We start from the raw sequence: 26,170 nt of genomic DNA on the forward strand, positions 1-26,170 counted from the left end.
TTTCAATGTGATTTCTTGGTTAAATAAAAGTTTTTGTCTACATCTATAACTATAACAATGAGAGAATGTGTGACTATATTGGTCATGGGTTGGTCAAAGTGCTATTAAATCAGACTGACACTGAAAAGTTGTCTCTATTCTGCACAAAGTGGGCCAAACACACACACACACACACACACACACACACACACACACACACACACACACACACTCGCATGGCGGTGTCGTCTGCATCTAAAGCAGTGCCCACGGCGAGCCATATGTGTGTCAGCAGGGAGTGAGCCTGTGTCAGTGACACTATGTGAATGAGGCAGAGAAAACCTGCTGAGTTTAAAAGCAGAAACCTCAGCCTCCTGTATTATTGAATAAGAGAGGGAGCGAGAGAGAGAGAGGATAAATTAAGCAGCCATAGAAAACAGAAAGTGGACAGCTGACCCACTCAGCCAGTCCATGTTCTATAAATGACAGCCCCCGCCACTTGAGCCAGCACAAAAGTTTCAAATGAGGAGATGAAACCTAATTAGCTTCTCCCTTGGGTCCCTCCTTCACTCATGTCTTCACTTCTTTTTTTCTGTTACTTTATGTCCATATCTCCTACTCTGTCTCTATTATACAGTAATTCTTTATGGCTGTGCAGCAGGATGTTACTGTTGCACAGTCATTTGTGCACAGCTGAGGCCAACACCACTGAGACAAATGTGAAACCATTACAATTTAATTCTGCATTCTGACAGCAACTTTCTAAACAGTCTATTCTCTCTTCATACAGTATGAACAATCAATTTGAAGCTATAGCAAAAATGGCACAAGGCCTTAATATGTCATTAAATAGTAGAGTAACTGTTCTGATCAGGGATGATATTTCCTATACTCTATATTATGGCCCAATCCCAGTTTTTACCCCTGCCCTTTGGTCAGAGGGGCAAGGGGACATGGAAAAACAGAGTTTCAAGTGGTAGTGGTTGACATCTCCCCCTATGAAATGGGACAACCCTTCAGGACCGAAGACCCAACAATTCATTGACAATTTCACACTATCAAGTGCACTGACATTAGAGGAGTCGTGCTAACTGCAGCAACTTTGCTGCTTGATATTAGTTAAATTTCAGATGTCAGATGCCATCAGACAGGGAGGAGAATGAAATGTGTCAAAATACGGGACTCTGATGCACAAATACAATAGGAAAGGTCTTTATTGTCATTGTCACATTTACAAGGAAATTTAAAGTGCTCTTCAGTCAGCGCATTATTTATGACTATAAAAATATAAAAATTCAATTTAAGTGCTAGTGTTTATAAAAGAATAAATAGAAACATATAGCACCATACACAAACACACACAGTCATACACACCCAGTTGTCCAGTAAAAGCAGTATGAACATACATTTATAGACATTCATACTTTTTGTCATTGCACTGATCCATTTCACATTCAGATCAATTGTACTATTATTATTATAATTGTACTGTATTATTTTTTGCAGCATTGAGGGTGGTTATTGCAGTTGGGAAAAAAAAAAACTGTGTTTGAGTATGTTTGTCCTCGTTTTAATTGATCTGTACCGTCTGCCTGAAGGCATCAGTTCAAACATGGAGTGGTGTTGGGTGTCATTTATGATGTTCTGAGCTTTTTTGAGACAACGGGAACTGTGTAGTTCTTCCAGTGTGGGGAGAGGGCAGCCAGCGATCTTTTGGGCGGTGTTGATGACACTTCGGAGCGCTTTCCTCTAAGCCACTGTGCGGCTGGTGTACCATACGCACATGCAGTACGTTAGTATGCTCTCAATGGAGGCACGGTAAAAGGACACCAGCAGTCTTTGTGTGATGTATTCTCAGGACGTACAGTCTCTGCTGGGCCTTTTTCAGCAGCTCAGAGGTGTTCAGCAATAACACACTAACACTGGCTAGCTATGTGGTTCGTGGATATTGGATAATTAGGAGCTAGGAGGAAATTAGGAGTTTTATGCTTGTTATAAAGAAAAGGTCTATGACATTGTCATAAACAGCCTCTGAAAAACCTCAACGTTGTTGGGTATCTAGCCCAAACAGGTCACTCCTACCTGTCCAGCCCAACAGGAATCAGGACTCCCTTTCCTAGACATGGATGGGCAAAATGGAGGGGTGGAGCTAAGTGGTCGGGGGTAGGAGGTGTATTTGAATTGGGCCAAAGTCTAATAATATTTGCCTCCAGTATAACTTTAGAAATATTAACCACAAGTTATATACATGCACCTGATATAAAGGTATAACTCCCATGTAGAGTCCAACTAAGTCATCCTTTTTGAAAGCTTAAATTTGGTGTGCAGGCTGCCATTTTCTCCTGAGACTCTTTCTCAAGAGAAGCAGAAGAAAAAGACAAAACGATTGTACTGTACTGTCGGTCTGGGGATTCTTATTAAGATCTGGCCTTGGTCCCTCGGTTCCAATCATGACTAAATACAGCACACAGTGGCAACATGAAAATCCCCCTTTGCACAAGGGAGATCAATACAGATATTATGTTCAGGGTTTAAAGAACTTGATAACCTGAACCCCATCAAACGTAAGATAATTCCCTCTCCCCTAACATCAGCATTCGACCTCGCTAAAGACTTTGTGGTTAAGTGCTCCAAACTCACAGTGAATGGGGTCATTATGCATGATATTGATGCCCGTGGCTTCAGAATGAGATGATCAACAATCAGTATGGGTGAGGCTTTAATAACATGGCCAGTTACATTCCATTACAAGGCCAAAAGCATGTGAAAACGGGGGAGTGTCCACATACTTTTGTCCTTGTAATGACAGCTTCCCTTTAAGCTTTCCTCTAGTACGCCAGCCATGGACAGCTCATTCACATGTATTTTCCATCATCACCGCAGCAACAGTTTAATATGAGATACTACACCACGCTTTTGCTGACCCGTCACCCAACCTGCTGTGCATTTAAATCGGGCGACACCTCCTCAGCTCTGCAACGACGTCTTAAAGCAAGTGTTGTATGAACTCGACGGTGTCTGTGGCTTCCACAGAGGAACTGCAATTTGTTTCAGAACAGTTTTATCAAATTACAAACACAATGGATTTACTTACCTCCGCTTCCTTTAAATGATTGCAGGGGGGAGAGGCAGAGGGGAGACAGAAAGACAGAAAGAAAAGAAAGGAAGAAAGGTCAGTGATAATGGCACAGTATGCAACGTCTATCAGATCTATTACAAGCCTGTGTTTCTCCCTCTGAATACTGAGCTCAACTCCAGAGATTCATTTAATAGGAATCTGATTCAGAAGGTGGTAGAATACCAAAGCAGCCTCGCATACACACGCTCACGCTCGCAGCCGTATGAGATAGCTTTATTTGATGTGGCATGTAATTCGAAACACATTGAGGGGCAAATTATACAGGCTTAGAGTTGAAGCACAGCATAAAGGGAAAGGAGGGAGGGGGTAAAAGAAAGAAAGGACGACAGAAAGGAGAGGCAGGGAAGTTGTGCAAAAGCGGCGTAAAGAGGGAAGAGGTTATATTATTATTTTAGTGTCTTTTTAATGTGCTATAATTTGGTTGAGATGAGGAGAGGAACTTTGAAGGTTTTCACCATCTGAGTGAAGGTCTACAGTAAAGTTATGGCACATATCTATTAAACCATATAAAAACTTGAGATGACATAGAAATGTATGATTACTGTGAAAACATCATGCAAATTAGACACATTAGAGATGATAACTAGACGGTAAAGATGCATAAATAGAAAGCTAGATGTTGAGATGGCAAGATAATGCTCAAACTGACTCAATTTAATAACTATATTTTAAAAAAATAGAATTTCCAACGTCTCTGTAAAAGATTAATGCAATTTGTTTCATTTGCTTCATACAAATAACATTTAAACACATAAAACTTTGGATGAATTCATATATTGAACTTAAATATAGTTGAAATTATAGTATATAAGGGTCATTGTATACAGACACGCAGGCAGAGCAAAACAGATTAATGCTTATGAACAACTGACAGTAAATGATCAAACTAAAATTATAAAGTATAATACATTCAAATGGACAAGACAGTTAAAAAAAATCAACATTGTTATTGCTGGAGCTGTGTTTTTCCCTGAAGCACGCCAACAGCTAAAGTACAGCGTGTACATTTCTGTAGGCCTGCTGTAGCTTCTGTGGGTCGTCTGAACCTGTTTTTCTCAGTTTCCCTGCTTCTGTACTGTTGTGTACAGATTGCAAATGTGTGATTTGTCCTTAAAGCTGTATAAATAAAATTCACTTGAGGAGGATCAATACTAGTCAAGATATAGAGCCTCACATTCTGTCTTAACCCACGGTGTTTCACACCTCCTCTCTAGGTCTCCAGGTCTCTCATCTCATTGCATGCTTGGACTTTTTAGTTGGTCCACAGCAGCAGCAGCAAAAAAAAAAAAAATCTCCTTCTTTGTCCGCCTCCTCAGTCCTTATGAGCAGAAAGAATGCATAATGCTAATCAGTCAACCATAAGTTTCTTGTCTTCCTTTACATGACAGTGTGAAAGATCTTCTGTATTCATAGACCTGTGATGAATTCCCCCTCCTCTCCCCCTCGTAACTTCTGTATTTTCTGCTCCATATTGGCCAACTACAAGGTGACTGGTTTGCTGCCAGGGGGTTAGTTGTTGTATTTTAGTTTTTGATGTTGTTTATTAGCCAGGTCAAACAATAAAAAAACAAAATGATAGTGTTTTGCCCTTTTTGTACCTGTTACCCACAATTACTCTGGTCGACCAGCTGACCGGATGGATTACAGCCCATTTGAGGCTTACAGTGAATCACTCTGTCTGTGTGGATTTATCTCAACCAGATCCTGTGGAGCAAATAAACTCGCTGTCTTGCTGACTACAGTACCATCTGGAACATTTTCGACATGTTGTTGTTTTCTGCTGAGTTAATTTAGACCTGCAGCTGCAAACATGTTGTGTGTACAACAGCACGTGTTTCATTTTTTATCATCAGATAACAGCGTTTACCGTGTCCAGCAGAGGACCGAAGCTCAGCTGAGATCTGCCGGCACTGTTCTTTTACGAGCTGGTGTTACTTCTGGTTCACAGCAGTTGCTACAGGCCCTCTTATTATTCAATCTAAGTCTCAGGGATGACCTTTCCCTGCCTAGGACCCCCATTAATATTTTAGTGCGCTCATCTCAAAAGCATTAACTGGCTGTTTAGCTCGCTGCGACACTGCCCCAATGTCATTCAAACCCTTTAAAGTGATTACAAGGAGATAAAACTGCGCCGTTATAATCATATCGTCTTTGTTGGAGGTGGAGCTGGAACTTTCAGTCGTGAGTAACACAGTGAAGGGAGTCTTTCAAGCTTGTCTATTTAAAGTTGCAAAACACACTGCGAACTGTTTAATTAAGTCTTTTTTAAAGTTCAATTAAAATCTGTTTAAAACGTGGCACAACAGCTGTGAGTGAAAATGGGATTCCTTTATTATAATACTCTACATGATGCAGTTTATTTAGAACTGCCTTGGTTTTAATTATGGTTAATTGACTGTAGGTCTGCATTCAAACACCTTCATGTCTCCATTATATGGTGTTCTTTAGCTGTGGGGCGATCAAGTTAAACTAGGCTGCGGTGTTCAGACAGTCTCCCCCAGCATTATTGTGATCCCCAGCTTCTCGTGTCAAACTCTGACTTCCAGTCAGAAATGAGGTTTTTGTTGTCATAAACAATAAAACGTAATACTTTCTGTTTTTATTCCCGACATAAATATATTTTGGTTTAACTGTGATGGACACCAGGGTGCTGTGGCATGTAATCCAGGATTCTGATTATTCGCTGTGTGCAAAGGTGCTTCATTAACCCAAGTTATGTTTCGATTCGATTCGATTCAACTTTATTGTCATTGTGCACAGAACAAGTACAGACAACGAAATGCAGTATTACATCAGAAAAACTGACCTCCTTCTTAAAAATGATCAATACCTATTGATATTGACCAATATGAAATGTCACGGTTGTGATAGACCTGGGTGCCCATTACAAAGGAGTTCTGGGTTCCAGCTATAGTTGCACAGTTGGGCAAGATATCGTTATGAGATTAGAAGATATCCGCATAAGAACCACTGCTGTATGGCTACTACTAGTATAGTATAGAAGTGAGCACTTATGGTATATAGATAGTTATAGTACAGATTAACATCATGGCAGGACTGAAAGGAAAAGTTGCAATTACAAAGCCGTCTGCTTCAGAACCATGGACAGCGCCATGGATTAGATAAAATCCTGACATGTCCGAGCCATGGACAGGGCCACGGATCTAACATGCACAAACATTAGTTGGATAAAGGATCAATGAGTCAAGTAGACCAGACTAACATTATTCAACTTAACAGGCCCCTCTGCACCTGGACTCTGCCTGCTATAGGGATGGAAAGAGCGGTTAACATGGAGGATTCATTTTAGTCTTTTTGCTTATAAGAGCGGCGGCATCCACACTCGAATCTCACAACAACATGAGGTCACTCGGAAAATTAAATGTCAGCATGGGTTGTTGAAGCCGCGCTTTCCTTTTAATTTGTGAGGACAGTCTCAAAAAGTCGCTCATTTCCGTGATGACCTCTGTGATGAGTCATTCTGTCCCCTGGGTCTCCAGCCGGTCGGCCCTTCATTTTATTTTCTCTCCAGTTTAAAGTGATGAGCTGAGATCTCCTCTGATAGCAGATCTCAGAGGAAGTGCGTGACAGGAAAAGGTAGAGAGGGTGCAGAATTGATTCAGAGAGGGAGCAGAGCGGGAATGACTTCGGCCCGATTAGCCTCTCTCAGCAGAAGTTACCTCCACAGAACATGAGTGCGTGTGTGTGCGTGTGTGTGCATGCGCTCATACTCACAAGTTGGTATTGGTTTGCGCAAATAACTCGCATTAACATTAAAATAGGCAAAGCCATGCCCGGAGTGCTGACTGAAGATGTCATAATCAGGGGATGAGGATGCAAATCTGGCCTCTCGGTGGAAACTAAACAGCATTAAAAATTTACTGTGTACATTATGCATTTTATTCATGGGTCTGGAACCTTGCCGAATTCTTTCCCTCCCTCGTCCTTTTCCCTGTAGTCTCTAATTCATTCCCCTCTCCTCCGCCTCCTCCTCCTCCCTTCCTCTCCACCTAGTCTCTGCTCTCCTCCTCAGGCTACACCCTACTTATAGACAAGCCTTGGTCTGGGATCTGATCAGCGTCCTGTGAAGCAGAAATATGAGGTTTGTGAGCAAAACGGAGCAGAGGGTAGACTTTTTAAGAGACGCACTGAATCAGATTACTTTACTGCTAAGCCTATGCAGAAGTAAGGTATGCTGAGTTGGACCCCTGGATCCAGAGAGAAATAGCACTTGTGATGAGTCTGTTCTCTCTAAAATAGCCTCATTAGTAGGAAAAGAAATATCTGATTTGTAAAACATAACATTGTGCACTGTGTGAGGTCAACCAAGCTGGTCTTAGGGGGAAAAAGAGCAGAGGAACTTCTTCAGAAGTTTGTTAAGTCTTTGAAAAGCATCACATGCTCAGAACATTTTGACCAGCAATCTGAAGTCATGTGAGCCTAACTGGAAGAATGAGTGTAAACTAATCCGTCAGCATCACCATTACTGCAGCAACAGTGTCAAACCAAACACATTTACACCAACAGTGAAAGCGGTGCTGTTTAGCCGACCACAGTCAGCATGCATCCTCTCTAACAGATGGTATTCTGCGTGAGTGTGGAAGTTATTCAGTCTAAAAACACAAGTGTGAAACTGGCTGTGACACAAGTTTTGGGAAGAAAAAAAAAAATCATAAATAACAATATAGTTTTTGACCAACCCCCACAGTCTGGATGTGAAACCTTCTGTGCAACTCTAAAGCTGGTATCAATTCCAAGCTTATGAATAAAAGTCAACAAACTTTCAATCCGTGATTTCTTGCATGGCAATATAAGCCCTATTCACGCAGGCAAGTATCACGAGGGGCCTCAGAAATTACCACTTCACATTTGAGTTTCATGCGGGGCATTCACACTGGATAAGTGAAGTCTTTTACTTGTGTTTATCTCCTGGACATGAACTGAATGTTCAGAAGTAAAGTGTCTGTTCTACAGATGTCAAATTATTAATACAGCTCCAACTCCACTTTCTACATGTGTTACAAGTATAAATACGTTTTGCAACAGTTCAAGTAAAAGATGCTTTGTAACTACCTGAATATATAACAACCTTTGGTTGCTCCTAACCTTCTCTGTCATCTCAAAACCATCGATATAGCTGAACTCACTGCACGGTCGTCCACTGCTGTTTATTAACTTATTAAGACCCTGTCTGTGAAAAGACTCTAAATCTGTCTGAAAAAATGTAACCCCAAATTACCAACATGCTGATTTGCGCAGGACTAATATTATCAAATACAGACGTGGCTGATTCACACTGAGTTAAAATCACAGACGTCCTCTGCAATTATAATAAATTACTATTAGTCCCCAGGTGATAATAGTCCTGTTGGAATAGGGCTATAGACTGTATAATAGAAGTGACATTAGTTTTGTAAATGATGGTCCCATTTACAATAGAACATAATGCAGGGTATATTTTACTATCAATTTAAGTCCATTTTATTTATTTAGCCCAAAATCAGAAGCACATTGCCTCAGTGGGCTTTACAGTCTGTACAGCGCACGACATCCTCTGTCGTTAGACATTCGATTGAAGCCAGGAACATTTTTTAGAGGTCTCTTGCTGACATGCTGCTCAAAATTGAAAAGTAGGAATATGTAACAGAGATGAATAAAGGTAGAACAGATTTCATAGAGTAGAGAATTGTGGATATTACCTTCAGTTCATCAGCAGGGTGGGTTTGGGGATTTGTCTACCTGTCTATTCAAGCTGGACTACAGCTGAGTTTTTGGTTTATAACGTTTTTAGATGACTATAATCTGACACATTTCTTTGCAAAAACGTTAAAAAGCTAAATCTTGTACAGACACGGCTGGTTCACCGTGCAGGTTTAGGTGTAAGACGCAACAGCTGAGTTGGGAATTAACAGGGAAAACTGACGGCGAAAGAATGGAGATATACACTGAAGCGCAGATCAAGGAAGAGGAGGGTTGAAGGAATGCTCTCCAGGAGCAAAAGAAAGATGAAGACGGAGGACAAGGAGGAAAGATTACAAGGGTAGATGGAGAGGGGTGGGGGGAGGAGAACAGGCAGTGCAGAGTGAGAAGACATTAAGAGAGAGTAGAGGGGAGAGGAAGGAACAGAGATGGGAATCTGCTTTCCTGTAGGGCAACTCCACCGTAGACTATCCACCGCTCTTGTCTACAGCCTCCAGATTGACAGGCGGCATCTCATTCATGAGAACAGACAGGTAGCACTGAATATTACATGGTGCTGCGAGAGTGAACAGCACACCACACACACACACACACACACACACACACACACACACACACACACACACACAGTTTGCGCCTGCATGTGAGGAGAGCTACACAAACTCAAATGAATAGTTTATTGGAGTGTACTCGATCTGTCTCGCCTGCTCTCTCTCTCTGTCTCACACACACACAAACACAATTAGCTCGAAAACAAACACAGCCCTGTCATGAGGTCCTTCCACACTCAGATGCTACGTAGGAACAGACCAACCGATGACAACATTTGTATGAACGGCCAGTCCCGCCTCGATAAACTTAGACCTCTTCCCTTTCTGCCGACTTCCCCCTTCTCCCCTCAGCTTTCTATTTTTATAGCCTCCCTCATTCATCAACTCTCTTCCCCTCTCCTCCACTTCTCTCCCCACTGAAAACATCCCTCGACTGAACAATGTGGCTCGAAGCCAAACAGAAGAAAAAAAAACACGCTTCCTCTTCATTCTGTCCCTTCTCCTCACGTTAATGAGGGAAAAACCTTCACCGAGCATCCTGTTCTATCTCCGTCTATCTCTCCGTCTTCACCCTCTTCAGATTCTTTCTTTCTCTCTTTTCCTCCCTCTTTTCTTTTCCCTTCTACTTCCACTCAGTTTCCAGGATATTAAACATGAAAATCACTTGATTACAAGAGGTGGTACAGAAGTGGTGGGAAGAGGAGAGAGTTGGTTTAACTAGAAACTTGGAGAAAGACGAAGACACAAAAGGAGGGGGACAAAGACTCAAGGAGCTCTGGGAAACAGCAATCTAAGCACGTTCCTGGTGAGAGAGAAAAGAGGGTTCCAAGCAGTTAATACAGGAACAGAGTGACAACACAGACGGAGCATAAATGATGGAAACAATTGGAGCAGAGAGAACGAGAGCAGAGATGAAGGACAGTTCGGACTGAACTGCTGCCAGGGCATCCGCAGTCCAGACGTCATGTGGATTTCTTTTTTCAAGCAAACTTTTGAACTGATGCAAACAGTAGAATGCATGAGGAGAGCTTCCATTAGCCAGCGTAGAAAAACAAGTGCACCCTTAAAGGCAATCACTGAATAGTTTTGTGCTCAAAATTCCTTTTACCTAATGTCAGTGAAAAAACTGTGTGCGAAGAAGTCATCTAATGAAGGGAGGAAGAGGACAACGAGCAACGAAGAGCTTCACTGTAAGGGAACGCCACTCTCCTTTCAACGTTGGGCTCAACACAATATTGACATTTTTGGATTCATAAATTTGAAATTAAATCCTTTTTGAAGCATAAAGAGTGGCTGAGTGATCAGGATGTGCTATTCAGGTGCAATTCATATGCAGCTGCTGGTGGCGCCTTCATATTTTACTGCGTTCTTGTTTTCCAATTGTTAACGCTGTTGCTGAACCTCACCAGCATTGTAGAAGAGAGCAAATGTTTTAGATCAGGCAGCAACTGACTTTTGTGATTATCCGTGGCATCTTTCCACCATCCAAACTGACCAGCTCCTGGGAGGAGAAGAAGAGTATCCGGATGAGCCTGAAGCTGCTCTCGTCTTGGCTGATGTCTGGTTGCAGAGAAATTAAACGGTCAGAGAGACCCGTCTCCATCACACCACCCCGGATCGAGCTGTTGCACTCAATAGGCTGATGATGCAGCGAGCCGACAAAGAGCAGGATGAGGGAAATCGGTCGCGGTGTTCACGTCGTCGATGCTCGGTGCTCGCACGCAGTCAACTTGACTGACTGCGCTGAACTTTTAATGTAAGTGCCGCCGACTAGATTATCATCGCCATCTCTTCGCTGCAATTAAACTTTTGCCAAGAGGCAAGTTCAAGAAATGCTGTACACAATTACTTCCCGGGTGTATACACAGATGTACAGTATGTTCAGAGCTTAAATAACCGTATGATCATTGTTAGTATAGCATGAAAGAGTGTGAAACTTCCACTGGGTTATTCAACCCTGTTCTATGATGACAAATAAATCACCTTAACCTTGACAGATGGTTGTTTTGAACTCCTCACCAAACAGGAAGACAATGTGTTTCATAAGGCTTTGAGAGAAGGAATAAAGGCTTTTAGTTTTAACTCAATACATCTCATCAGAGCGATGGAATATTTAATCACCCATCTCTGCTCTCTACCTCTCCTTTGTTACTCTCAGATGTAAATAAACGGCATACTTACAAACCACAGGCTATGAACTTCATTTTAAACAGCAAACTGGTGTTGTCATATCAGTATCGGCCTTAAGAATTCACCAATGTCATAAAACTGTGGTAAAATGTGACAATTTCCCAGACAGTGATGAGTTTCAGTTGTCTTCTGTAATCTATGTTTTGCATGCCTGAAGATATCACATTTCTGTCTCAGTTACAGACAAGGAAAACTGAGAAAAGCAGCACACTGAACTGAAACTGTCAAAGTTTAGGCACTTTTGCCATATAATTGACTTGAGCGATAATCATTTAATTTCCCTCAAATATTGTGTTTATTTCTGTCAGGTTCTGAATTTACAGTCAAGGATGAAGTGAAATAAAAAAAGAAAAGCAGAACAAATCTCAGGCCAAACACTGAAGTTAAACATATTGAAGGAGAAAGAACTGAAGAGAAGGAGATCAAGGCAGAGGCAGATGGAAACTGAAAAGGAAAGGAATAAAAAGTCTGAAACACTTTGCTGGCGATTCCGACATTTTCCCCACACAAACCGAGCTCTGTCTCGTGTTTGTTTCCGCTCTCCCCGAGTCACTTTCGGCTCAGCGTTTTCTTCACCATTGTAATCCTTGCAGCGGCTCACGGCATTTCGAGGTCAACATATAGATCTGAGGCTGCGGGGCAAGACACAGGCTGGCGGACACAGTGTAATAAATAATAGATAAGACAGCATGTCACTAGATTAGTCTGACATGGCTATAGGTCTGCTGCCTGCTGCCCCGGGGCTCTTTGATTGGTGAGGGAAACTGGTCGGAGAGAAACATAATGGGAAGTGCTGCTTCTTCTTTCTGTCAACTTGACTCCTGCACTGTCAAAACTAGTGTACAGCAAGGCTGGATCCTTGATTTTCTTATCTGTGAGGTGAGCTCCAGCAGTGACTGTGCAGCCTTAAGATAGATGATGATGAATTGTCTCCGCTGCTGCTGGTAGTGAACAGCCTCAGCCCTCACGCAGTGCTTTCCCGCAGCTGCTGTAACCTTTTCTTGGTGTGAAAAAACAAAGCCGTAGCTGCCTCTTTTTCATCTTCTCCTGGATAACAAAAGAAAAGCCAAATGCTCAACAGCTTGTTCTGAACACGACCTCTTCACTCTCCCTCCTCTAGCTGACAGATGTCAGCTAGCTGAGTCTGTGGTCAACGGTTCGATTCTAAAGTAATTATCAATGCATCGCGATGCAACAATTGTTTTGGGTACATTTCCATGCATGATAACCCCATACACTACACTGTAGTCTTGATAAAAATAAAAAAAAACTTTCAATGCTAGCCATTGCAGCCATTTTGTTGTAGCTCAAACATAATCAACTCACACGTGTGTGTTCGGTGCGCATGCGTGCACAGCAGAGAATCAGCAGGCGCTTTCTGTAGCGCTCTGCAGCAGGCGAACTGAATGTTGCAGCAGGCGAACTGAATGTTGCAGCGGGTGAACTAATTTCAGTTTCAAAATTCCGATTATGAACTGATCTGCATCGAGACATAATCATTCTAGAGAGAATCGCGATGCATCGACCCCTACTACCCCCATTAAGCAGGCCGCAGATCTGTAGTGTGAACATTTTGATGCAACCATCTGCCACTGCCTGTGTGGTAGACAAAACGATATTTGGGAGGAGACGGCGAGAGAAGGAAGGAGCTTTTGAGCTGTCTCTTCTCTAGATCTTCAATTTGTTGAATTAGAGGGAACCCGGCTTATACAAAAGATACACTGGCAGTAATTGAATCCATATATTTGCATTGATGAGCTGCCAAAAGGCTCCGGAAGGGAGATAAACGAAAACACAGAGTAAAGAACACAAAAGTGAGGGTGAAGGATGCTAAAGTTCACAACAGACAAAGTATTTTTTCGGCAGCTGTTTTCCTCTCCTCTGCAAGACGGTTAGTAAAACTAAACAGAGATTTTCTCATTGTTTGAAAAGCAGAGGATATCCTGCAAACACAGAGCGATAGGAACCGAATTAGACGTTTCACAGCAGGGTATTCTGGGCATTTTTCAAGCTCAAGACTGAGTTCACGCGCAGAATCCGAATATGCTGATTTAAATTCAGCCAGCTCCAGCTTCCTGTACAAAACTATCCTATCTGTTTTAGCGCTTTCCTATCTGACAGAAATCCCAGAATCCCTGTCGGTGTCCCAGTGCAGCTGTGGCGATGGGCCAAGTGTTAAGCCAATCATACGCAGGCTCTCTTATCTGTCTGCTCCGCTGGGGAAACAAGGCAAGAGCTCAGGGGGACAGAGAGATAAATGTCCTTTCTTTACTCCGAGTGCATTACTCTGCACTGTTTAATCCTCCTCCTCCACCTCAGTTCCCTTCAGTAAGTTTCCTCCTCCCTCAGCATGTTGGAGCCGTCCTGAAACAGCCGGAGTAGTTTCCTCTCTCCCTCATCTCTTCCTCGGTCGCCTTCATTCTGCTCTGACACTTCCGCTGTCTTTTCTTCTTGTTGTCTTGTGTTGTTGTCTTATTCGCTGAGTAAACGCCAGCAGAAAAAGTTCAAAGACAGCCTGTGGGAAGAAGCTCTCACTTCTCACTGTGTGTTCGTGTGTGTGTGTGTGTGTGTGTGTGTGTGTGTGTTGTGTGTGTCTCTGTGCTGATATGCACCTGTCTCTGAGGTTTTGTCAAACTAAATGCGAGTCAAATGAATGCAGACTGAAACAGCCACGCCGGGCCCCTGACGAGCTCTCTCGCACTAAACTTTTCACAAAGTGTTTTCGGTGTTTGCTGCGTGTGTCAGGTTTTCACTTTGTTACGGAGAAATGCAGTTTGTTTCACCGCGTGGGTTTTTTTTTTTTTTTTCTGGAGGTCACCCAAACAATATTTACAGTAACAGCTGAGTTCAGCCATAATCCAAAGCAGTAAATATATCCTACACGATCTGTCTAAATACAGAGCCGGTGATATATTGCAGTTCCCAAATGAATCTGCTGATATTCGGTTTCACCCAGAATCCTGGTGAGATCAGATCGGACCTGACCGATGCAGTGACACCACAACACCACCACGTAAACAGCAGAGTGCCTGTGTGTCTCAAGGAGATCAAGAGCTGCATTTGAACTGCGCTCACTGTTTTCTGTTCTGGTATTACGGTTGTATCTGACATTTATCTGGTGTATTTCATAATTTACAAACCTGAACATTTCTCGGAGCCCTCTCAGTTGATGTCTACAGATTTCTGTTCAACAGCCAAAGACTTCAATTTACTATAGCGTACAAGAGCAAATTCTCACACTGGAGAAAACAGAACCATGAAACGTTTAGGATTTTTTCTTAAAAACAGCTCTAACCCTTAGTCTGAAAAATATTTTTTAGGATAAGAAACTCACCTTGGGACATGCTCAACACTTTTTTGAAGATAAATTGTTTGATATTCAGCGTGCTTTCCACTCATTTCACCAAGTTCTTCTTGTGTTTCAAACTGCACTTTAACGCTGTACGAGCTGTAACAATTAAATCAGAAGTTGTCTATTAAATTAATTGCCAACTACCTTGATAACGTGTTTGAGGAATATTTTCTTTTTTAACAAATTCTTGAAATTATGTTTGCCGAGGTAGTCAGTGTTCCCTGTGTCACATGGTGGTCCTGATCACACCAATCATCGATGATCGACCAATGATCGATGCTGCATATATTACATATATATTAATTAAATACATTACAAACTGCCACAAGTCTAGCCTACTATTTCACTTGTGTGACAAGAGTAAGGACAGTTGACTGACAGGACGATGGCGGATTTGGACCTAATGCTAACAGGTAATATGATAACGCTATTGAAAGGAGTTGGTTACCTCACTGAGAAGCTGGAGTTGTGCAGCTCTTAATCTAACAGCTCCTTCTCGTTCCATTGACAATGATTTTGGTAAGTGCTAAACTCAGTGAACACATTGCATTTCCTATGCCTTGTTTACTTCCATAATAAAGGTCAATCTGTGTTTTAGCAGTTAAATGCTTTGAATGTAAAGCTGCACTAGAAAGAAATGTTAAGTTTGCATAAGCAGTGAATGAACACATAAAAATCTGGTGTACCGGATGTTAGCAGTGATGTCACAAGCTTCTTAGTCAGTAGCCCTAACTCAAAATCAAAAATGAAAAAAAAAAAAAGCATTAATTGCAGCACTAACCCTTATGTGCCTGCATCACATATTAACTATTGTCTTTTATAGTTTTTCTTCTGTCATTACATCTAGGCAGGCATGAGCTTGAGACAGTCTAGTTCACTCAATGTGCTGTCCGATCATGTCTGAAGGCTAAATGAATTAAAGGCTTATGAAGGGAATATCATAATTATGTAAGTACAGTAATATTATAAACTTTTGCTCATTTATGTATTTACAAAGGGTGCATCTTATACAAGGAAACGGCACTGTGTAGAACAAATGTCACAATCTGACATAACAACAGATCCAAAAAACACACATGCAAACGGACACACAGTCTGGATATTTTTAGGCAAACACAACTGTGGTGTTGAAGGGAAGGACAGAGGATTTTAAGCAGGACGGCACTCTGGACGAATATCGTTCTTCTTCTCAGTTACACCCACCATCTCATGAACACAACAGGGAAACAACAACCTGCATCATGTCTTACCAAAGTTAGCAGTAGAAAGTACCAAGACTACTCACACAGACACACAGACGCAGACACACAGACACAGACACACACACACACACACACACACACACACACACACACACACACACACACAGCTCTGCCACCCACAGCAGCCAGGAGCTAATTTCACACAGTCTCATGGGGGTTTAAAAGGCTTACTCAGGAACAGAGTCAGTGAGGGAAACAAAGGAAAAAGTGGGAAAGGTGCTGATGAAGGAAAATAAGGAGGAGAGTGAATCGGAAAGGGGCGAATGCAGAATAAAAAAAAAATAAAACAGATGGAAGAGAGGAGAGGAGCATCAAGGCGAGAGATGAAGCAAACGTGGCGTGATTTAAGACGATAGAGATGTCTTTATCTGAAACAGCTCACTCCGTCAAACTTAAACCTACACGCACAATGCACTTCAAGATAAACAGCACTGATATTCTTCTGTCAACACTCTTCAAGGCTCAATTCCATCATGTTTTGTTACATAACAACTTAGTTTGTGAAAGCAGAGTTCAGGTCTTTTTTATATAGATATGTGTGTGTGTGTGTGTGTGTGTATGCATGTATGTATGTATGTATGTATGTATGTATGTATGTATGTATATATATATATATATATATATATATATATATATATATATATATATATATATATATATATATATATATATATATATATATATATATATATATATATATATATATATATATATATGCTGTAATTAATCCTGGTGTGTGCCACATTTTGACATTGCATACATTTGCATGACTTTTAAAACATAACAGACAGTCATGATAATGGAAGATTCTCCATTTATTGAGTAGAGTTATCATTGGGGATTCATGACAGGCAAGTATTTAAGTGAATGATCAAAATTGAGAAAATAAAATCATCATCAAGTACTTCTTGGTAAAACATTAAAAACCATGATATGGAGAAAAGTTGTGAATAATTCCCCCCAATTACTGACTTAAGACTGAAGAGATGAGTTTCCGTGTAATCCCTTACAAATGACGATTTGAGCTGCCTTGTTGGTCTTGTAGGAAGAAACCGTCTCCAGACAAAAAAAAAATGCTCTTTTGTTGCCTACAGTGGTGATTCAAAAGACAAAGGTAAGAGTCTGACAGTGTGAGCCAGGTGTGTTCCAGTCAACATTGTGGTCCGGTGGGTTTTCATTAAGGAGAGGGAGCCAACCGCCAGGAGAACAGAGCACTTTTAGGATCAGCAGGAAACATGAACCCAGATGGTGTTTGACCTTTTCCATTCTGAGCGAGTTAATCCTGTCAGATCTGTTCCCAGGGGGTTCAGTCTCAAGAGGAGCAGAATTCCCTCTGCCTTTCTAACACATGATGATGGCATACATGCAATTACACTGCCTGACCATTGGCAAGGCAATGGTCAAAACTGATCATTGTCAGTACATTTTTGGATATACATATCTTTGTAAAATGGAAAAGGGCAGGCACTTTCAAATGATACTTGGCAGGTGATTGATCACGATCGACTAGGGGTTTACTTCAACCAATCAGATCAAGTAGGAATGCACAACCCATGGAGCCTGTTGGTCAATCAAACTAAATCAAACTGCAGGAGGCGTTTGGGAGAAGATGAATATTCTGTTCAATTTTCAATTAAATATACTCTTCAGTTAGGATGTAACTGATACTAGCAACATCTACACTAACATCTCAAGGAGCCGCCATTGTTTGCAAATGAAGGGGCGCTTCTTCCTCTGTGGTCACACCTAAACCATGCCCATAGCTATAGTAGTAATTCCTCATAGGATGCTCATTGGTTGAACCAAGAGGGATTCTTGCGTGATCTTGCAAATTTAGTTGGCTTGCTTGGTAGAAGTGTAGGCCATGTGGGTCTCTTCTTGTGGAGAAGTAATACATTTTTGAGAACTGACTTTTGTTAATTCCCAAAATGTTTTTTTTTTTTTTAAAGCTTGTTTATATATCTTCCTTAAAGTAAAGTTTTGAAAAATATCACTTAGGCACTAAATCAGTGAGACCGTGTTGGCACACATAGGACGAAATATCAAACAATACCCAGTCCTAATAATGGTGGGAGAAGATCGGCGTCTGTCCTGACCAATTTTTCTTTCTGTCTCTTCACCTACGGTCACTGGACCATTTCCTACATTGGACCAAAGCAGCACAGAACCAAACACGTCACCCTCTTCAGACACAGAAATCAGACAGAACCACACCCACACAAATTGCTGTGTTTTCCTTATCGCCTCTATCAGTCTAACCTGTCATTATCTCCTCTCTCTCTTCCCTCTCTTGCCTCTCGACAAACAAACAACACCAGGTCCCTAACAAGCCCACATGGGAATCGGCCGCTTCCGACTGGGTGATCTCAACACTGATTGGTTGAGGGATGTGATTTCACTCCGCAGGGGTGATCTGTTGATCTAGTACAATTATTATTTCCTATCAGAGCATTGCAGCTGCTTCTGCATAATTGTTCTGTATGGAGGGGTCCTAATAGTACTTCAATATGAGTTATGTCTGTAATGACAAAGGGAAAGGTCTTTCTTCTTTATTCTGACTTAACAAAAAAACAAAATCAAATTTAATGAGCCCTCCTGGGAGAGGAGCCCTCCCACTGCTTTCATTGGACGATTGAAGCCTTATTCACCCTTTAGAGGTGAGATGGGGATTTGCAACACTTCTTGATCATATACAAACCCAATTACTTTGTTCACCCATTAGTGATGATGTATAGCACAGTCAGAAAGCATTAAGAAAGTCATGTGTTTGTTGTTGCTGGCCACTTCCCCCTCTTCTTTTTGCTCTTGCAAAAGAACCGATTTCAAAGAGAATTAGACATGATTCGAAAGCCACAGGTATCAAGTAAAGGTAAATCAATATAAACCTAATTCACTCTGCTGATACATTTTTGATGTACCTCACCAACTTAAAAGAAAATCTTTACAGCCTTTGTTTATGCTCCACAGTGTGAGGTTCTGAAATGAAATGAGTTGGGAATCATAACAAAAGACAAGGACCTAAAACAATAATTTAAGTGGACAATCAGTATTAATAACATAGAATATGTAGTAAGTGCCAATAAGCATATATCATTAAATCTGTCTTAATTAAATGGATGAATCTTCTCATATAATTTGAAAAAAGGACATTTTCATTTCTGTCCTGTACAGTATCAATTATGCCAACAAACACTGTCTTTAAGATACATTTCCTTCCATTAAATATATAACATGGAGCAGAAAAAAGAATAAAAGGCTTCACAACTTCCACAGTTTGAGGATGTGTTTAATGTTCCAAACAGAATCGTCTTGCTGCTCAAGTTTTTAATGTTCAACACATAAGTTACTGTAAATCGTTGGTAACTGTCGGGTTAGTTGTAGACTATGACTCTTTGACTAGGGAGGAGAAGTGAGAAACAGTTTCAGCTTAGAACTGGTTACAAATTATCGGAATCATTGGAATTGGACGCCTCCAGCAATGTTTAACTCGTGCATCTACACTGCTGGAAACTTGTAACTATGATGCGTCATGGCGGAGGAGAAGAGATTGTCATGCAGTGTTATCTGTCATGGCTGTAAAATGATCTTTCAAGTAAGAGTGGAAACACCAGCATTACTCTGAAACATCAGCATAAATTCCAGGACAGCCATATATTTGACAAAAGCACAGCCACTGCTTTTCAAACCTGCAACACATCCGGTGTAGCCCATACATTTCCTTTGTTGCAATAACATTATGACCTTCTTAGCCTTTCCTAATGCAATTTGCAAGCATATGCGGCAAAATCAGCATAGTCTCATTAGTTCTTATTTGACTGTCCTGAGAGAGATGAAAGCAGTGAGACATGTTGCCCTGTCTGAGCCTGACGAGCTGTTTCTATTCTCATTCCTGTCGCTTGCCTTGAAAGCACAACATGAACAACAAACGGTTGTTTCACAAGGTTTATGTGGGGAGTTATTGATACCATACTGTCTCCTTTAAAGCTGAAGCAGACAATTCTAGTGCTTGGTGGCCAACCCGAAGCATCAGTGTTTGACACCCTGTGAATGATACTCAATAATCAACAGTCTTTCTCTAGAATTGTCTACTTCAGCTTAAACTACCAAAAGCAAAAGACGCTGCCAGCTGGCTGGAGCAAGATCACCTGGGAGCGGAAAGTTCCTGATAAGAAAACACATCTCTCAACTTGCTGTGGGCTCAAGTTTGCAGGAAACTTTTTCTACCTTTTCAAAGAGCAAGAAAATCCTGGCAAATCCTGAGCGAGAAACCTTTGCTCCTGTCTTATTCTTTAATATGACACTTTTAAATTGCCAATTAGCATCTGCTATAAACACTGATACTTGCATCGGACAGATGTTACAGGTTACCTCTGTATGTTGTTTCTCTATCAAATAAACCATTAATAAAACCTATGCTTTTCCTTGTAGAGAAACATCTAAATATCACAGTATAAAATGTATGTTTTCTGTTTGAAAATACAAATGCAGGAAGAAGGGCTATCTCCGACAACTAGCCCATCTTTTGCTTGAGCGGTCAAGTCCAATCAATAAAGAATCAGGCTCCTAAGCAGAACTGATAATGGCATTGGTGTTATGATATGATATAAAATCTTATCAAATCCCTTTCCTTTGTATTTGCATGTTATTGTGCAAAGTGTAGCCTGTGTGACGATTGGTTCCTTGGCTGGAGGGATCCCAGCATGATTGGTTCCTTCCTGATGATGTCTGCCTATCTACATATTAACCCTTAGTAAACATGGCTGCTTTGTTGGCCCCTCATAGTAAATGAGGTTTGCTGAAGTTAAAAGTGAGTCAGCACTTGGCAAACTCTTAGTCATGGCTCATTTCAGGTGTACAAACAACAAACACAGCGTGTTCCGTCCTGACTCTTTCTGACTGCACTGCAGGATCTTCAATATTGCCTACCTGTGATGTCATAGACACATTCTAAACACAGCAGCTGCTCTGACCCCATGACGCGCTCAGACCCGATAATCCGTGTTGTGGTTCTTGAGTCATTCTCCATGTTAATTATGCTGAATTTTACATGCGCCCTCGAACAGTGAAAGTGAACTCGCCGGGCTAAGTAAAAGCTCTTACTGCTCTCGACGCTGAACCACAATATCAGTCTAGTCCCTCGTCTTTCAGCCGTGCTGCAGAGGAGGTGCTTTTACACGCACCATCAACTTGAGTCTCTCCAGCTGCTCACTGAGAAACCTTGTATTTCTGCACTCTGCGGCAACGGAGTTCACCGGCTTATTCACCATTTTATACCCACTTAAATCAGTCAAGTCGGCCTTATTGCTGATATTAAAATCTTTCTTTTCTGCTGTGTAATTACGAGATCAGTGTAATTAGACTGAAAACATGAGGCCGATACTAGAGACACTGAGTAGATACTGAGGCTTGAAGCACTCTTTCTGAACAACGGTGAGTCCCTAAAAGGAGCACTCAGTGGATTCATCTGTGCTTGAAGCTTTTACACAAAACCTCTCTGGATTGAGATGTTGAGAGCCCCGTGAAGAGCTCTCCACGCCCCTGACACGCTCTTCCTATCACGCTGTTGGTACAGTAATTCAGTCGGGGTGACGGAGGAGCTTAACAACATTTGCAGGGACCCTGCTGTAAATGCAGATTTGTTTTGGTTGAAGCTCTTGGAGTCATGAGTGTGACATTTGGCGAGCTGCTGCGAATAACCAACAAGATCTACATCATTCACTCCGACAGACAGCCTGTTTGACATTCAGCACGAGGAGTGAAGCGTGCTGTGCGCCTGTCAGGTGGGTTATCTGCAGACACTTTACCAAATAAGATCTATGAAGAACGCATACAGATCGCATACAGTCTGTTTTTCATCCCTTTCATTTGGAAAAGTATTATAGGGCTCGCCGACAAAGAAAAAGGAGACGACCAGGGACATGTTTCAGCTGCAAGTTATCACAATTGTCATTTTCTTTTCCCCATTCACTAGTGATTTCCTTCCCGTTCGACAAAGCCAGATGCCGTTAAAAACAAACACATCTATTTATCATGTCATCTTTTCCTCTTTACATCCATCAGTTCTTTTCATTTCTTCCTAATAGCTGTTAAATGAGATTTGAGCTTCTGCATGCAGGGGCGGTATTTGCAAGCTGATGGAATTTTTTTTCTCCCCTGTTTGTCTTCCTCCACCAGTTTCTGTCTTTCCTCCACAAATTCTTGTTGTGATTATAGGTATTAACCTCTGTTTGTCTGCGCGTCTGTGTGTGTGGATGTGTGGTTTGTTTAAACCCCTTTTTCGTGCAGGTGCACACTTCACACCCAATTCACAAAGCATCATGTGTGAAACACGAGGACAATTTTCTGGAGAAGAGTTGTTCTTCTGATTAATACCCTCTCTGCTTTGTTTTCTCACCAATCATCCCCAGGCACCACATGTTTGTCTTTCTACCTTTCTGAACAATAAGACTGATGGTAAATGTACCGTTTAGGGCTTTTCTGGCCGTTGACAAAGGTAAGAGCTCTCTTCCTCTTACAAATGAGTTCTTGAATTCTTAAGCAACGAAATCACCCTTGCTTAATTCTATGGCCCAGGATAAAGGGCAAAATTAATAATATTGAGCTTGCAGAGGCGATATCCTTGCTGACACCAGCTACTGATCTGGCCATGATAAGCCAGCGCTGGTAACTGAGCGGCCAGTGGTAGGAATTGAGAAGCCGACTATTCATTCGACTATGCATGTAACTCCTGTGGTTGTTTTACTTTACTTTAGATTTGCAATTTATCACTCAGGGCATTTATGATGTCAACTGGGCAACTTGTGTACCAAAATTTTGTTCACACTCGCGTCAATTTTCCCAGTCGAAAAAATATGATTTTTCCTATTATCCCTATACTACTTGAACAAACTGTTAACTACTGATTAAGCTTTCTGATTCTTCTTTTTGGCCTATTGAAGCCAATTAGTAGCCAATTATTATCCAAGTACAAATCGTTTTGTATTCAGCCATTCAGAGTGAACAGTCAGTCAGCAAAGTGAGGAGTAATCAATCGTTCCTTTTGTCCAAGTACATTTTAAATGAATTGCTTTGTATTTTTGAGTAGATTTTTACACCTGTCGTTTTACCTTTTGTTTGTGCCGTCTTTTCATTTAGCATTTTATCCTGTAGTATGGAATTCAGTACACTCAGAGGTTTTGCTGCTTCAGCCTCACTTGTTTTGGTAAACCTAGCAATGTATGACAGCTAATACTAAACTCATTTTCAACAAAGTTTGGGTCCAGGATTAACAAGCAGAGAATATTTCTGAAAACAAAAGCTCTGTGAGTGTTCAAAATTCGATTATACAAGAAGAGCCTGTTCCGACCTATTGATGGAGGCACACATGGGTGGTATGGGACTTTCAGCAACAATACAAGCTAAATTTATTGCTGCTGAATTAATGTGGCAAATTTTCTGAGCAGAAAAGGGAAAAAAAAAAAAAAAAATCAATAATCCCCTCGGTGATATCTTGCATAATCTGTCTCAACGGCACCGTCGATACCTGTTCTGGGAAGTCAAGAGATGATACGAAATATGCATTGACAGGGAGATTCTGCTGCTGTTTTCTTATACAGTATAAAAATTATTCTCATTTGTTCCTGTAATTGTGCAGGGATGTCTAATTGTGCCATTGTTGTACTCACCCCACATTCCCAAACATCTGACTTATTTTTATGTTTTATAACGTAATGTTTATTTCAAAATGATGTTTTATGCTAAATTTCAACTCCTCCACATCTAACCACCCACTGAGTAGAAATCCTGTCTTCAGACACCCTCCACTTTTGGTTTGACATCTCTCTTTCCCTCTATCTGGCAGAGCTCGTGCCCGGTTAAAGCTCCAGCTTCCCTTCCCTTCAGACTGCGAATTCAACACAGAATGAGTTGAGTGGCTGAAAGATTGCTCCTCTGACAAGGCCACAGTCAATAAGCAGAGTAATCACAAACACAATCATCATCACCATCATCACAACAGTTATGATCACCATAATCGGCATCATAATCATAAAGCTGACAGGGACGCTAATCAAAATGCTGATAGTCGAGGGGAAAAGTAATTGAAATGGATGTGAAGGTATTTATCTCCATTGCGAAGCTGGAAGGTTTTTTTTTCTTGACTTGAAGACTCACAAATGTGACTGAAGCGACGGAGCCTCTGTTAAATGCTGTATGCCTGTGAGACTTGCATGTTTGCTGTTGTGTTTGTAACTGTGCATCTGAGCATGAATGTGTGAATGCGGAGGAAATGTGTGTCAATTCAACAGGGACAGAGATGGAGGCAATATTGAAAGAGGAAAGATGTTGGAAACTGCTGTCACTTCAAGGTTTCAGAGAAGACAGAATAACGGAGCTATGCAAAAAAAAAAAAAAAAAAAAAAAACAACCCACAAAGACCTACAGTTCAGAAGACTCAGAAAAACAGAACGATTTCAGAAGTTGACACATAAAGAGTTTTTTTTTTTTTTTTTTGCCATTTTTGCTGAATTACTTAAAGGGACAATGGTGTGAGTTTCCAAGTTTTGGAGATAAATATTTTCTCTCAAATGTAGTGTAACCAGGTGGCGCTTGTTTGGAGCTCAAGGCACAAAAAATGCATTTTGAAGCAGCAACGTGTCTTTATAGAAGTCAGAATCAGGTTACTCAAGAGAAGCTCCAGACCTTGTGAAGGAAGCTTCTATCTACTCATGGACGATGAGGCTAATGCTTGTGTCAGCATAGGTTGTAAACACTAATGACGTACTTTTCTGTTTAGCTGTAAAGAAAGCCCCCAGGAAGAGCACCAGGCTTTTTTCCTGAGTGTAAATTGTGTAATTACATTGCTACATGATGCACCGACGCCCCCAAAAAACTTTTCTGATACGCTTAAATTGTGAACAAAACAGCTGTAAACTGGTGGATAATTTTTTTTTAGCGTCATAACCTTTCTGCAAATAATAATTTGAGCCATTTGGTCCAATAAAATTGGAAGAAGAATCGCAAGATGAAATCATTTTATCTCTATTAACTATATCTATTCCTGTTAGCCTTGGGCCTGACTGGAAGTTAGCTGGCTCGGTTGGCCGAGGTCCTAAGTGCACATGTTCTATGAGTCCCAGTGGAAGATCTGTGAAATTTATAGTGAACGGGGCTCTGTGTCTAACACTGTATCCAGGTTTTAACACAACGTCCTTGGCTGTAACATAGGATAGTGTCCCCACATCCTCCTGCGCAGTGATATGGTTTAGTGATTGTAGACATAAAGATTAAGAAGTAGAAGTAGTTCCAACATGAAACTGTTCACAGCAAAATCTGCAGATTATCCTGAGTAACCAGGTGATTATATCTGGACAGAAATACTGCTGACAAGTTTGTAAAATGTATCATTTTGTCACTTTGAGCACAAGCTGATCTACATTTGTACAGCAACTCACCAAAACAATCTAGATGGAGAAATAGCACGACAGGTACTGTCCCTCGATCAATAATTGATAGCTGGCAAAATACCATATCAAAGTTAATTCTGAATTTATGCTAATAGCACTGATGAAGTAGAATTTCTGCTCACTGAGGTGACATATTGAGTCGAGCTGGACACCTTCCCACAACCTGACGCCGAAACCGAGCTGCTCTTTTCCCACGTGAATCTTATCATCTTCTTCATTCCATCACCGCTGACAACATGACAACGAGTCCTGGCCAGACTGCCAAGTGCCTCATGGCTTTATGTCGAAGCTGTTATCGCCTCAAATCTTGAACGCTGTAACTGCCTTCTAGCCTGGCTGCCAGAACCTTTACTCCAGCCGGTATTAAGTGAGCACTGCAGCCTGCCTCTCCTTTAGTCTTACAAATTTGTAAGTGTCAATTTGAAACACAAGAAAAACAAACTTTCATGCCAGAGAAATCAGTATCAGATCCTGCAAAAGACAAAACAAAACAAAAAACCCCCCCCCACAAAACGGCAAGACTTGACAACAGAGCTTTAAGAGCAAACAGTGGC

General features: G+C 41.3%; 1 protein-coding gene across 3 annotated transcripts in view; it reads right to left on the reverse strand.

Annotated features, from left to right (window-relative positions):
• Nucleotides 1-26,170, reverse strand: part of spock1 (SPARC (osteonectin), cwcv and kazal like domains proteoglycan 1) — a 122,646-nt gene that overhangs the window by 65,016 nt on the left and 31,460 nt on the right. For 2 of the 3 annotated variants that reach the window (XM_037077871.1, XM_037077872.1), the window contains exon 3: nt 3,074-3,082. The exons of the other annotated variant lie outside the window; for it this stretch is intronic. In XM_037077871.1, coding sequence (XP_036933766.1) covers nt 3,074-3,082 — 9 coding nt within the window. The remainder of the gene's footprint in view (nt 1-3,073; nt 3,083-26,170) is intronic. 3 annotated transcript variants of the gene reach the window in all.

Source organism: Acanthopagrus latus, chromosome 18 (assembly GCF_904848185.1).
Source record: "Acanthopagrus latus isolate v.2019 chromosome 18, fAcaLat1.1, whole genome shotgun sequence".
NCBI classification, from domain to species: domain Eukaryota; kingdom Metazoa; phylum Chordata; class Actinopteri; order Spariformes; family Sparidae; genus Acanthopagrus; species Acanthopagrus latus.